This window comes from Onychostoma macrolepis, chromosome 25 (genome assembly GCF_012432095.1).
Source record: "Onychostoma macrolepis isolate SWU-2019 chromosome 25, ASM1243209v1, whole genome shotgun sequence".
Classification (NCBI taxonomy): Eukaryota; Metazoa; Chordata; class Actinopteri; order Cypriniformes; family Cyprinidae; genus Onychostoma; species Onychostoma macrolepis.
In genome coordinates, this window is record NC_081179.1 from 15979565 (window position 1) to 15993859 (window position 14295).

A 14295-nucleotide genomic window follows, 5' to 3' on the forward strand; every position below is an offset into this window, starting at 1 on the left:
CAGAGGTCAAAATTGTCAGTGAATAGCGTCATAAATTATGATCTGTCCCTCAAAAAAAAAAAAAAATTGCAATGTAGCGCACTAGTCACATGGACTACTGTTTGTTGTGATTTTTATAAACCATATAAAAGAAAAGAGCGATGTGAACATTCTTTGTAATTTCTCTTTTGTGTTCTATGGTTTGGAACAACATGAGAGTGAGTAAAGGATGATGGACTTTTAATTTTTGTGTGAACTATCCCTTTAAATAATACATTTTGTCTCAAAATCAAGCATTAACCCCAAAATATCAATAGATGCACTCACTCAGTCAACAATCAACAGAAAACCTTTATTAAAAGTTAAGTCAAATGCCCTCTATCACATCAAATACTGAAAAAAGGTAAGAGACAGTTTGACACTAACACCTCAAGTTAGGACAGAAGGGATAAAGGGATCTGCGGGCAGAACAAATACATGGAGAGCGAATGACAGAGAAGACAATTAGAGAATATATGATGACAGAGCCCTTCATTCAACTGGAGAACATTTAGATATGATTGTCGTCATGCTCCAGTTCTATAAGCAATTAGATTGTGAAATGGCAAAGCTGTAGGGACATTAGGGAACGGGAAAAGGTAGGGAACGGAATCTAATTCATGCATTTTATGGAGAAAGATTGCATAGCTGTAGAAAACACTGTCTCGGTGGCGCTGATGCCAATAATGTGCTTGTAGCCCTCTCACTCACTCTCTTGTCCAGTTTGTTTGTCCCTTCCCGAATGAAAACTGTCCCATGATTTATTTGAACTGTCCCATGATTATTTGAAGTGGGAGAGTGAGTTAAATTTGTATCCAATGTGCCACGGACATTGGTAGAAGCCCATAAAAGTGGTTTACATCCACATTAGTTTTACTCCAAGACAAGGTGTGGGTCAAACCCCCAAAAGGCCTCAACTTTCCATTTCCTTTCTCTGAAAACACAAGGGATTTCTGATCCAAACTTTTCATTGGTAATGAAACAGCCATGCATTGGTCAGTAATCCTGTCAAGTGTGCTTCCAAAAATGAAAGGAAAACAACAGTAGACATTTATCCTCCGATGTGGACTTGTCTGTTCAAGGAACCCTCAGCATTGGTGTCTTCCACTGAAGCCATTTTAGATTCGTATATGGAAGGTGCTGCAGTACAAAAAGATGACAGACAGAAAGAGCATATTAGATTAAAGATAAAAACATAAGGACCATTTAAAATTGAATTACGCCCTTTCCTGTCCCTAAAGCGATGGCATAATTTCGAAGTCCAAAATAAGTGACAAACCCAGGATATATATTTTAGGATTTGCATCAATTTTTGCTGTCTCACTGGTAACTGATGAACATTGTTCACAAGGTGATATTAAAAAGTATTCGAGAAGAACCAGGATGAGGAGCAGATGGTTTCTGATGGCATTTTGATAGTAAAATAGATTTTAAAATGAATTTGGAATTCCACCAGATCAAATAGCAGAAAGTATTGAGTTCCAAACCTTTGTCATAGATCTTCAACAGTAGACATTAACCACCTGTGCACATGACACTTGGGGAAAAGAGAGTTTTTAGCATATGTCACCCTTTACTATCATTTGTATGAATGTTTAAAACAGTGAGGAAGCAATTTACAAAGATTGAATTGTGCCTATTGGTTTTATATGCTTTCTATGTTTTTTTTCCCCCTTCCCATAACTGATTCGCTAAAGAAACTTGCATAATCAGGTAATGGCACAAAAAGTGTATTCATTTGAAAAATAATATTTTACTATCAGTTAAACATTTGAGGTTGTAAAGTTTTTAAAAATGTTTTAAGTTATGTTCACAGAGGCTTCATTAATTTGATCAAAAATACAGTAAAATATGTAATGTTTCTATTTTAGTTTTCTATTGTAATATATTTTAAAATGTAATTTATTCACGTGATGTAAAACAGCCATTTTTAACAGCCATTGCTCCCAAACTTTTGAATGGTATACAGTGTTTACAGCACTTAGCACCTGTTAAGCTGTGTTCAATAATTAAGACACAGGTTTTTGTGTTCAGTGATTATGCAACAGCACTTCAACTATTATTTTCAGTAAGGAGCACAACAGATTAAAACAAACTGAAACATAATTAAAAGTGTCTCTTGTAGCACTGTTTATCCTTAAACCCTATAATGGATGCGTCTATGAGATCTGATTTAGGGGTACATGTTCCCGTTAAAATCTGAAATTGCTGAGTCATACAAACAGTGTTGTTTTTTTTGTTTATTTTGTCATTTGTTAGTGCAGAAATGACACTTCACCTTTAAGTAACAAAAAGTACAGTCAGCAGAATGCTAAGGGCATAAATCCTTTCTACGTTAACTTTCTATGAGTGTTCAAGAAAGTAATTCTCTCTTTGACTGACAGCTGCTGAAAGCAATTCTATATTTGTTTGGCATCCAGGTCTCCAAATGATGGTACAAAACCTTCCTGTCCCTCTCAATCATGTGGTCAGTGAAGCACAGCTGTGCAGTCCAAAAAGGCCTGTAAAAGCCAAGCTGAAGAACTCTTGCCCTATAAAGCATATTTAAGTGCACTGCAGCCAAATTATAGCAGCGTGCCTCCAGAGTAGAAAGCTAACCAGAACTTTAGCAACTAGCATAATTGGCTTTACACTGATAAGGACTTAGTATGTCCGATATGAACACATGAACTCCCAGTAAAATGATGAGCATAATTTCTGTGAAGTACAAACTAGTAACTAGAACATAAGCGTAAGTACATATGGCAGCATGCTATCCAAAAAAAAAAAAGATAATAAGCAACTGATCTTGAGAAATTCTACACATGCAGCAAATCTATACATCATACAAATGGTGACTCAACTTGCAATTTATTTCAATAGATTTCAATGAGTTTGAGGTTAACATGTTGCTAAGCTAACACTACAGAACACTAACAAGCATTAAATTGCCATCTTTGAGTTAGATTTGACTATTTCATTCAATCTATGTTAGTGATGAATGAAATGATATGATATAATGAGAATTGTGCCCGCATTCTCCACCATCTGAGATAGACTGAACTACCAAAACCCTAACTTTAAATTACAATTTATAACAAGCAAAACTCTGATTAGAATGCATCTGAGGAAATAAGCCACTTTATTACATCTATTGTTCTTACCTTAAAAAGTCAGGAGCCCTGGAGATCATGTTCTCAAAGTCGGCAAAGGAGAGCTTGTTGTCTCCATCCAGGTCGGCCTCCTCAATGGCCTTCTCACACACCAGATTAACCTCCTCTGGTGTTAGCTCCTCCTTCGTTAACTTGTTTAGAGTCTTTTCCAAATCCTCCTTGCAGATGTAATTATCCACATTGAAGTCTAAGAACAAAACAAGAAGATAAGTATTAACTACAAAAGGCATTCATGTTATGAAATTGCTGCAGCGTTTATGAAAGTTGCAATATAAATGTTTGTTACAACCTCTAAAACTGTGCACTGTGACAATCACATTGTAAATTTTTTAATTTTTTTTTGTTCTTGTCGACTGAACATGAGTTAATAAAAAATGAATTTTACCGTATATTTTAAAAGCATAAATGGCTTTCAGTTCTCTGGGAGCCATTTCGCTGAGAACTGAAAACATGTCCACAAAGTCGTTGAAGCTGAGGTTCCCATGGCCGTCTTCAGAGAACGATTCCACAATCCGATCCCTGAATGGATTCTCCTAGAAAACAAAAATTGAATATTTTATTAGGTTTATAAGGATTACACTATAAAAAGAACCAGAGAGGCTGCAATATCAGTGTAATTTTAGTATGATCTATCTATTTACTATTATATTGTTTCTGTCATGACAACTCTCTGAGAGTTTAGCATGGTAATATACATGGCAATGTTAATGTGTTTGGTCTTGTTGGAATAGATCTGCTACGCTTATGCTGCAGCAGAGCAAGTACCAACTTGCTACTGCCAATAAATCCTCAGACATGCTACTGTGAGCATGTAGAAAATAACATACATAACATACATGAAATAATCTCCATATATAACATACATGAAATTACCCCGTAGCAGACCTATACAGGTGGAGCTGGGGAAGGTGGAGGGTTTCTGAAGTGCGCTGCAACTGCTACAGCAAACACTAGCCAAGTATTTGAATGTTGAGCAGCAATCTGCTGATGCAAAAAGAAACCAATCAGCTGCGCCATGTGAGTAATGATATGATTATATCAGATTGAGTTAGAACCTATCCATCTGCGCCATGTAGAGTTTCATGACAGAACTTTGTATTTAGTAATATGTTGATGTATTATCAGTGTCAGTCTTAAGTTTTAGCAAATTTGTTATGTGATTTCGTTATTATTTTTTATTTCAATTCAACTTTAAGTTTTATGCTGATTGTAGTTTTAGTATTCTCAGTACTTCAACTTAATTTTTTCCATCATTTCAATGACTGTATTAGTTTCAGTTGACAGTAACAACACTGTGCAAAATTTATCTGGATATTCTTATGGAAACCTACGATTAATGATGGTGCAACAATAAAAATACCATGGAAACCATATGATACCACACTATTCTTTGAAATATTTTACAAACAGTGACAGTGACATGACGTGTGGCTATGGTGTCCCATCCTCAGAATTTGTGCTCTGCAGTTCACCTATCCAAGTGCACACACCCAGAGCAGTATTCATTATTAAGTCAATATATGTTCCCTTAAAAATCAATGTAGATGCAAAAAAAAAAAAAAAAAACATCTGTAGATTGTATCTAGGCCTGGCTATAGAGTGCAAATGTATGGTTGTACAAGCATGTGTGCAGCAGTGGGAGTTTTGCTGAGTGAGTCATGTATAAAATGTAGAAAGGCTGACTCCCCAAACTGGCGCCCATATATTTCTTACTGGCTATTGGCCTAAAGGACTTTTTATGCCCTGTGCTACTAGCTGACTCAACATCTCTGGGAACAGTCGCATGAACTCAGCAGAGCAAGATCAACCCTGATGTCTCTGCTCTGCTTTAAACACTCAACATCCTGTGCATAATTATAATATCTACACCATCTCAGATGATATTTTTGTGCCAGTTTTACCATCTCCAAGGTCAAAAAAGCAAGCTTTACACGTAAGATTTGAGGTATAATATGTTACTTCAGGTTAGGGGTTTGTTCAAGTAATGAGTATAAACCATAGCAAGCACCACAGTTCACCTTGAAGGAAATTCAGGCATGATTTCAGATTAGCTATGTTTACATTGCAACCAAATAATCTGTTAGTAACTTGATTGATTACTAAATCAGACTGAATAGCCTTCATGTAAACACTGCTATCAAATGAAACTTCAACAATGGATTAGAAGTTGTAGACCCCCCCAAAAAATCTGGCACATAAATGCTTGAATCTGACTATTTTCTTCATTTGATTTCAAAATACCTTGCACATATGCGTAGTGCCATGGTTCATATTTACATGCGTTATATTCCAAACTGGTCAGTGGAGGAGTCTGAATATTTGCTAAAAAACTCTTGTCTGATATACATTTCATCTTATTTATTTATTTTTTTGTCATCAAGGCAAAAATTGTGATTACTGACAGTTTCTGAACACATGTAATGCACATGTAAATGAAGATGAAATCAGATTGCAAGGTTTAGGGTTCATATAAAGAGATCTTTCAGAATCTGAAATCAGATTAGATTCATTCAAATTGAAGAAAATTAGGTTAGACTGCCTTACGGGCAACATCATAAAAAACATCCATCAATGTGCATGTCAAAAAACTCAAGAGGCAGTTGTATTGGCAGATGTCAAGAAAACAGCCCTCTAATGCTCTGATGTGTTAAATCACTCTACTTCTGTATGAAAAGGCTAATTATCAGACTGAAGGGTCAAAGATTTATGTTTACGAAGGCTGAGAGGATCTTTGCAAACCGGAAGCTGTCATAGCCCCATCAATCCCAGCTTGAGTGGTCTCCATCAGTATCATCCACCTCCTAGGGTTGGGTTTATAGCTCCTTCGTCCATCTGACGGCTTTAGAGGGCGGTAAAATTATGTCTCCAGCAAAGGGGACATAATGGGGCTCATTCTGGAGCCGTAACATCCAGCAGATTTTGACTGACTGAGGGTTGGGTCTGAATTATTAAGGAAAGGTGAGATTGGATCAGCGATATGATTGTAATAATGAATCCTCAGCTTGACTGAACTATTTTTTTATTAGATTGAACCTTTAGACATAATATTTCGAAAAAAGGTGCATGTGTCTTATTTGTTGACTATCATGACACATCAGATTTGTATAACTCATATAATATGATACTTGGGTGAAAAGCAGCTTAATTTTATTCAGAGGCCCAAACTGAGCAAAAATATGCAATTTGGTGCCGATGCTGATATTTATATGGCCAAAAGTGAGATGAAAATCAAATAGCTTGTAATGTAAATCAACGAGATCTTTATAACAGTCTAGCAGATTATTTACATAAAATGCATATAAATGTCAGATGTCACTCTTTATCTCCCAATAATGTCTTAGTAAGATGATATAAAAAACAGTTTTATGATCAAAGCTCTAGTTTTTACTGTGGTGCAAAACATATAATGCAATGGAATACAATGACGATTGAAAGATGAACAAATAAACATTCCTCAAAAACCCTATATATCATATTTCATACTTACATTTAATATGAGATTTCTAAAAACTGATGCATGGATAATAAAGTAAACCTAAGTTGCTTCAGTCCAGTTTGTGTTCATCTTGAAATATTACTAAGATTATAAAAGTTTTCTTTCACCATGAAAAGACACTTGAACCACAACTTGAAGGATGTGTTTACAATTATATTAAAACTTCCTAAAAAAGCATAACCTATAAATAAGATGACAGAGGGCATGTAGTAGATTGAAAAACAGGTTTTTCAGCAAAGTTTTGATCATACTGATAATTTAGAAGCCTCTGATATTTGCATATCAAATATTATGCAGTTAAAAAAAGTACAAGATCATCTTTGAAAGGAGAGAATCTGAAAGAGTTTTACTATAATCAGTTCAGGAATGGCGCTAATAAAGTGTTACCTCTATAAAGTAACATAATTATTACTTTAATACTAGCATAATGCTAATGCTCTTATTGGCTAATCCTATAAACGATCTCTTGATGCTCCGATTAAACGTATGCGTCTTTACAACCATGGAATATCTAAAGCGCTAACATAATTTGCTGAAATGGCACCATCTCATGGAGCGTTAATTTTCACAAGCATAGTGGTGTTATATCCCTCGCTCCCACCGGTTGTGCTTTGTCATATAAACAACCCAGCCAGCGTGGCCATTAAAAAACAATTTTGTCCTATAAAAACTAGTGTCTATTATATCTGATATAAACTAAAAGTGCAGAGAGGGTCATTGCACAAGCATCATGTTGCTTAAACAAGATAACGGGAATATTTCTGCCCCCACTTATGCTGCTGTATGCAAACTGGAAGGGAAGTTCTATAGTGAATAGTTAGCATTACCTTCAGTTCCGGCATGTTGACTATGAGAGCTAAAGGGATTTTAACATCAGGGTCGTTGGTGTAGTCCATTGGAACCAAATGTGGAGCCAGCTCATGGTATCTTCCATGCAAGCTGCAATGCAGAAAAAAAGTAAGAACTGGTTACTGCAGTTCATCGCTGTTCCTGTGACTTCTTCTTAGATCACCTTGTGAATCAGATCTCATTTGTTTTTGTTTTTTTCACAAAAAAGAGAATGAAACAAAACGGCTCATTTGAAATGTAATAGAGAACACCACAGTCCTGAGTGATGGTATTTTAAATTCACTGATTTACTGAGAAACAAGATATAAGATAGCATGAGTCAAGTAGAATGCTATTTTAGCATAATTTTATAGTTTTTAGTACTATTTTGAATTAGATTTTATTTTTAGTAATTTTGTTGAGTGTTTTTGTCATTTTAATAGTTTACAGTTTTTATTATGTTATGTTTATTATGTTTAGTTTTGATTTATTTAGTTTTAGTTACTTTAGTACTTCAAGTAAAAATAGAAATGCCATCTTGGAAATAGTTGGAAAATTTTTATATACAGTGGGGCAAAAAAGTATTTAGTCAGCCACCAATTGTGCAAGTTCTCCCACTTAAAAAGATGAGAGAGGCCTGTAATTTTCATCATAGGTATACCTCAACTATGAGAGACAAAATGAGAAAAAAAAAATCCAGAAAATCACATTGTAGGATTTTTAAAGAATTAATTGGTAAATTCCTCGGTAAAATAAGTATTTGGTCACCTACAAACAAGCAAGATTTCTGGCTCTTACAGACCTGTAATTTCTTCTTTAAGAGGCTCCTCTGTCCTCCACTCGTTACCTGTATTAATGGCATCTGTTTGAACTCATTATCAGTATAAAAGACACCTGTCCACAACCTCAAACAGCTGAGCAACACGGACTTTCAACTCCCTCCAAAGATTTTCGATGGGGTTGAGATCTGGAGACTGGCTAGGCCACTCCAGGACCTTGAAATGCTTCTTACGAAGCCACTTCTTCGTTGCCCAGGCGGTGAGTTTGGGATCATTGTCATGCTGAAAGACCCAGCCACATTTCATCTTCAATGCCCTTGCTGATGGAAGGAGGTTTTCACTCAAAATCTCACGATACATGGCCCCATTCATTCTTTCGTTTACACGGATCAGTCGTCCTGGTCCCTTTGCAGAAAAACAGCCCCAAAGCATGATGTTTCCACCCCCATGCTTCACAGTAGGTATGGTGTTCTTTGGATGCAACTCAGCATTCTTTCTCCTCCAAACACGACAAGTTGAGTTTTTACCAAAAAGTTCTATTTTGGTTTCATCTGACCATATGACATTCTCCCAGTCCTCTTCTGGATCATCCAAATGCTCTCTAGCAAACTTCAGACGGGCCGGACATGTACTGGCTTAAGCAGGGGACACGTCTGGCACTGCAGGATTTGAGGCCTTTGTTACTTTGGTCCCAGCTCTCTGCAGGTCATTCACTAGGTCCCCCCGTGTGGTTCTGGGATTTTTGCTCACAGTTCTTGTGATCATTTTGACCCCACGGGGTGAGATCTTGCGTGGAGCCCCAGATCGAGGAGATTATCAGTGGTCTTGTATGTCTTCCATTTTCTAATAATTGCTCCCACAGTTGATTTCTTCACACCAAGCTGCTTACCTATTGCAGATTCAGTCTTCCCAGCCTGGTGCAGGTCTACAATTTTGTTTCTGGTGTCCTTTGACAGCTCTTTGGTCTTGGCCACGGTGGAGTTTGGAGTTGGACTGTTTGAGGTTATGGACAGGTGTCTTTTATACTGATAACGAGTTCAAACAGATGCCATTAATACAGGTAACGAGTGGAGGACAGAGGAGCCTCTTAAAGAAGAAATTACAGGTCTGTAAGAGCCAGAAATCTTGCTTGTTTGTAGGTGACCAAATACTTATTTTACCGAGGAATTTACCAATTAATTCTAATCCTACAATGTGATTTTCTGGATTTTTTTTTTCTCATTTTGTCTCTCATAGTTGAGGTATACCTATGATGAAAATTACAGGCCTCTCTCATCTTTTTAAGTGGGAGAACTTGCACAATTGGTGGCTGACTAAATACTTTTTTTGCCCCACTGTATTTTATTATATTTTATTTTATTTCAGTTAACATTTATTTTATTTTAAGTAACATTTTTATTAAGGTGTTAGTTTTAGTTAACTATGCTATCCCTTGTCAAATAACAAGTTAAGATGAAATATTTGGGGAGGAATTATAATCTATTAACACGAAAGAAAAACAAAAAAACAAATGATACAAAACAAAACAAAAAAACATGAAAAGAAAAGGAAAAACAAAGAAACAACAATAGAAATTGTTTATATTTTGTTTGGTGATGAAATGACAAAAAACAAACAAACAAACAAACAAACAGAAAAGAAGAAAAAACATTTATTGTTTTGTTTCTTTGTTGATGCAATGACAGCAAAAATAAACAAATAAATAAATAAAATAAAAACTAAAAGGCAAGTTGACAAGTTGCAAGAAGCAATGTTTAGTTTCCATCAGCATTGGTTTATATTTAATCCTGAAATCACCCCAATGGTAAAAACTAAATGCATTTCACACATTCTGTGAAACTCAATTGTTAATGACACCAACTCATCATAATTAAGCACTTAGTATTAGAGGAATTAGTAACGCTCTTGACTAAGCAGACAGATTTCACAAAGCTGCTTTGTCTATTTGTTCTGCACAAAGAGTTTTGGAGGCTTGCCAGCAAACTGTGAACTGATGACTCATTCTGAGCATGGCAACAAGACAGAGGGAAGCGGACACTGTAATAGGCCTTTGCAGCAGTAATAAAAAAATAAAATAAATTTGCACAGAGATGATCGCAGATGTTCAGAAAAAATCAGGACTGCAGGGACACAGGACGATATAGAAAGTGGATGAAGCTTTGCATAGGAAAGAAAACATTTCATATTGTGCACTGGCAATCATATAAAAGAAAAAAAAAGAAAAAAAACCCCACACATTTTCAGCCTTTTTGTTTGCTAAAGACTAAGTGGAAACTAAATTAAACAAAAAGCAAGTTCAACAAAAAACTAAGCCTAAAAACAAACAAACAAAACAGAAGCACATCTCCATGCATGACTGTAAAAAAATGTTTCATATTATACTGTACTGTAGTAAACTACACTGAGGTGATTAAACATGCGACTAGTGATTGCTCAAGCTTGCAGACATTAATAACAAACACACACATTACAATAACTGCAGCCAATTATATTTATATTATGACACATGATAATATGTTTTCAGACAAAAATCTTTGCTAGACATGTTATTAGCCGAGGCTGTGGAAATATTTATAGTATTGACAATTGTACAGTACATACGGTATCTTGTACCTGCCTTAGTTACAAGAAAAGAGACAAATCTCATGTTGCACCACAGGCATCCAATCAGGATGCAAGGAAATACAAGCCAATTCATAACGATTGCCGATAACCCTACGCTAACCTTGCATAACAGCCGGGCGGATTGTGCGGGTGCGTGTGGGGAACAGGAGAAACGGAGTGTTTTATGAAGGTGATAAAGTACAAGACTCCATTAGGTTTGCCAGTGATTGTCCATTTTGTTTCTCGTGCTCCACTGGCCCTGTTATCAAAACCAATCTCGGTGTCATTGCAGAGGGACAATCCATCCACATGAATCAAACCGGGCTGACGCATCTTATGTAAGAGCTGGAAGTACTTACGGAATACTGGATGACAGCTCAGAACTATAGAAATGAAAAACAACATCCCTGAACGAGCCATCGGAAGTAAGAGTTCTTATGCAAATAAGGTTTGCAAGCTGTTTGACAAAACAAAACTCAAGTGGTAGACATAATTCAGGTAAGCTGTGCATTATATATTTCAGTGCGCCATAAAGAAAGTACACGACTGAAACCACAAATAAAGTGGAGGAGAGATTCATACTGTTACTTTTCTAATCCATCAGATGTACAATTTTGTCTGGTGAACAATAAAACAGCCAAAAATGTCCATAAACGTAGACTGAAGGAAGAACCCCTATACTAATTAAATGCAACCAACTGGCCATATAGCAACACTTACTATTCAAAACACACATAATACGCTAAAATACTCCATGGCAACCACATGGCAACACACCTAAACACTCAAAATACCTTAGCAACCACATAGCAACACATCTAAACACTCAAAATACCTTAGCAACCACATGGCAACACATCTAAACACTTGAAATACCTTAACAATCACATGGCAACACACCTAAACACTCAAAATACCTTAGCAACCACATGGCAACACACCTAAACACTCAAAATACCTTAGCAACCACATAGCAACACATCTAAACACTCAAAATACCTTAGCAACCACATGGCAACACATCTAAACACTTGAAATACCTTAACAATCACATGGCAACACACCTAAACACTCAAAATACCTTAGCAACCACATGGCAACACACCTAAACACTCAAAATACCTTAGCAACCACATAGCAACACATCTAAACACTCACAATACCTTAGCAACCACATGGCAACACATCTAAACACTCAAAATACCTTAACAATCACATGCCAACACACCTAAACACTCAAAACACCTTAATAACCACATAGTATCCACTTGATTGGCTCTATCTCTCTCTCCTCTCCACCTGTAGCTGGTGTGTGGTGAGCGCACTGGCGCCGTTGTCCTGTGGCTGCCGTCGCATTATCCAAGTGGATGCTGCACACTGGTGGTGGTTGAGGAAAGACCCCCACATGATTGTAAAGCGCTTTGGGTGTATAGCAATACACAATAAAAGCGCTATATAAATGCTTCATTCCATTCCATAGTAACACACCTAAACGCTCAAAACACCTCAGCAACCACATGATAACACACCTAAACACTCAAAATACCTTAATCACATGGCAACACACCTAAACACTCAAAACACCTTAATAACCACATAGCAACACACCTAAACACTCAGAACACCATAGCAACCACATAGCATAGGACACCTTAGCAACAACACAGAAACACCCTAAACCATTCAGAATATCTTAGCAACCACATAGCAACACTCTAAGCCTTAGTGAGCACATAACAACACTCAAACCATACAAAACACCTTGTCAACCACAAAACAACATTCTAAACAACTCATAACATCTTCAAAACCACTTAGAAACATTTTACACTACTCAGAATACCTTAGCAACCACATAGCAACACACTAAAACATTCATAACACCTTAGCGATCACACAGAGGCACAGTGGCATTCAAAACACCTTGACAACCACACAGATAAACCACTCAGAACACCTTAGTAACCACATAGTAACATACCTAGAAACTAAGAACACCTTAGCAACCACATAACAACACTCTAAACCACTCAGAACATCATAGCAACATGTTAAACCACTCAGAATACCCCAATAACCACAAGTAACACACAAAAACACTCTCAGATCACGTTAGCAACCACACAGCAACACTCTAAATCATTCAGAACATGTATAACAACATGAAGTAACATGATAAACCTCTCAAGACACATCAGCAACCACATAGTAACACACTAAAACACCCAGAACACCTTAGCAACCACACAGCAACACTAAACCATTCAGAACACATTAGATACTACATAGCAACACTCAAAACCACTCAGAGCACCTTAGCAACCTCATATGGACACACTAACACCAGAACACATTAGAATGCCTTAGCGACCACACAACAACACTCCAACCATTCAAAATATCTTAGCAACCACATAGCAACACGCTGAACAATTTAGAACACCTTAGAGACCACATGGCAACACTCAAACCATTCAAATCATCTTAACAACAGCCACACAGAAACACGCTAAACCATTCAAAACACCTTGAAAACAACACAGAAACATTCTAAACAACTCATAACACCTTAACAACCACTTAGCAACATGTTAAACCACTCAGAATACCCCAGCAAGAATACCACTAGCAACACACCAAATCGTTCAGAACACCTCAGTAACTGAATACCAACATACCTAGCAACTAAGAACACCTTAGCAACAAATTAAAACTCTAAACTATTCAGAACACCTTCAGTACAGAATAGCAACACACCTAAACAGTCAGAACACCTTAGCAATCAAAAGCAACACACTAAAACACTAAGAACACCTTAGCAACCACATAGAAACACTCTTAACCATTTAGAACACCTTTGATAACACATGCTGTATGAACACACTAAAACACCCAGAACACCTTAGTGAGCACACAGCAACATTCGATCCATTCAAAACATCTTAGCAAACACACGTCAAACCACTCAGAATACCTCAGTAACCAAATAGCAACACTCTAAATCATTCAGAACACTTATACTAACACCTTACCAAGCACACAGTACCATGCTAAACCACTCAGAATACATCAGCAACCACATGGTAACACACTAAAACACTCAGAACACCTTAGCAACCACACAGCAACACTCAATTCAGAACACATACTGCATAGCAACACTCTAAACCATTTAGATACCACATTCGGACACACTAAAACACCCAGAACACCTTAGATACCGCATACGGATGCACTAAAACACCTAGAACTCCTAAATGACCACACAACAACACCCAAACCATTCAAAATATCTTAGCAACCACACAGCAACACGTTAAACCACTCAAAACACCTTAGTGACCACATGGCAATGCCCTAGCAACCACCCACAGCACTCTAGCTGTTGCACAAGTAAGCGCTATAAGCACCAACAATC

The 14295-nt window shown here is 36.9% G+C and overlaps 1 protein-coding gene across 7 annotated transcripts in view; it reads right to left on the bottom strand.

Moving 5' to 3' along the window:
- Positions 1 to 333: 333 nt before the first annotated feature.
- cib2 (calcium and integrin binding family member 2) overlaps positions 334 to 14295 on the bottom strand; it is a 33941-nt gene continuing 19979 nt past the window's right edge. For 3 of the 7 annotated variants that reach the window (XM_058766966.1, XM_058766967.1, XM_058766968.1), the window contains 4 exons: positions 7494 to 7605; positions 3556 to 3703; positions 3162 to 3357; positions 334 to 1158 (listed from right to left, as the gene is read on the bottom strand). In XM_058766966.1, coding sequence (XP_058622949.1) covers positions 1137 to 1158; positions 3162 to 3357; positions 3556 to 3703; positions 7494 to 7605 — 478 coding nt within the window. In that variant the 3' untranslated portion in view covers positions 334 to 1136. The remainder of the gene's footprint in view (positions 1159 to 3161; positions 3358 to 3555; positions 3704 to 7493; positions 7606 to 14295) is intronic. The other 4 variants (XM_058766965.1, XM_058766969.1, XM_058766970.1 and 1 more) reach the window with 2 other exon arrangements.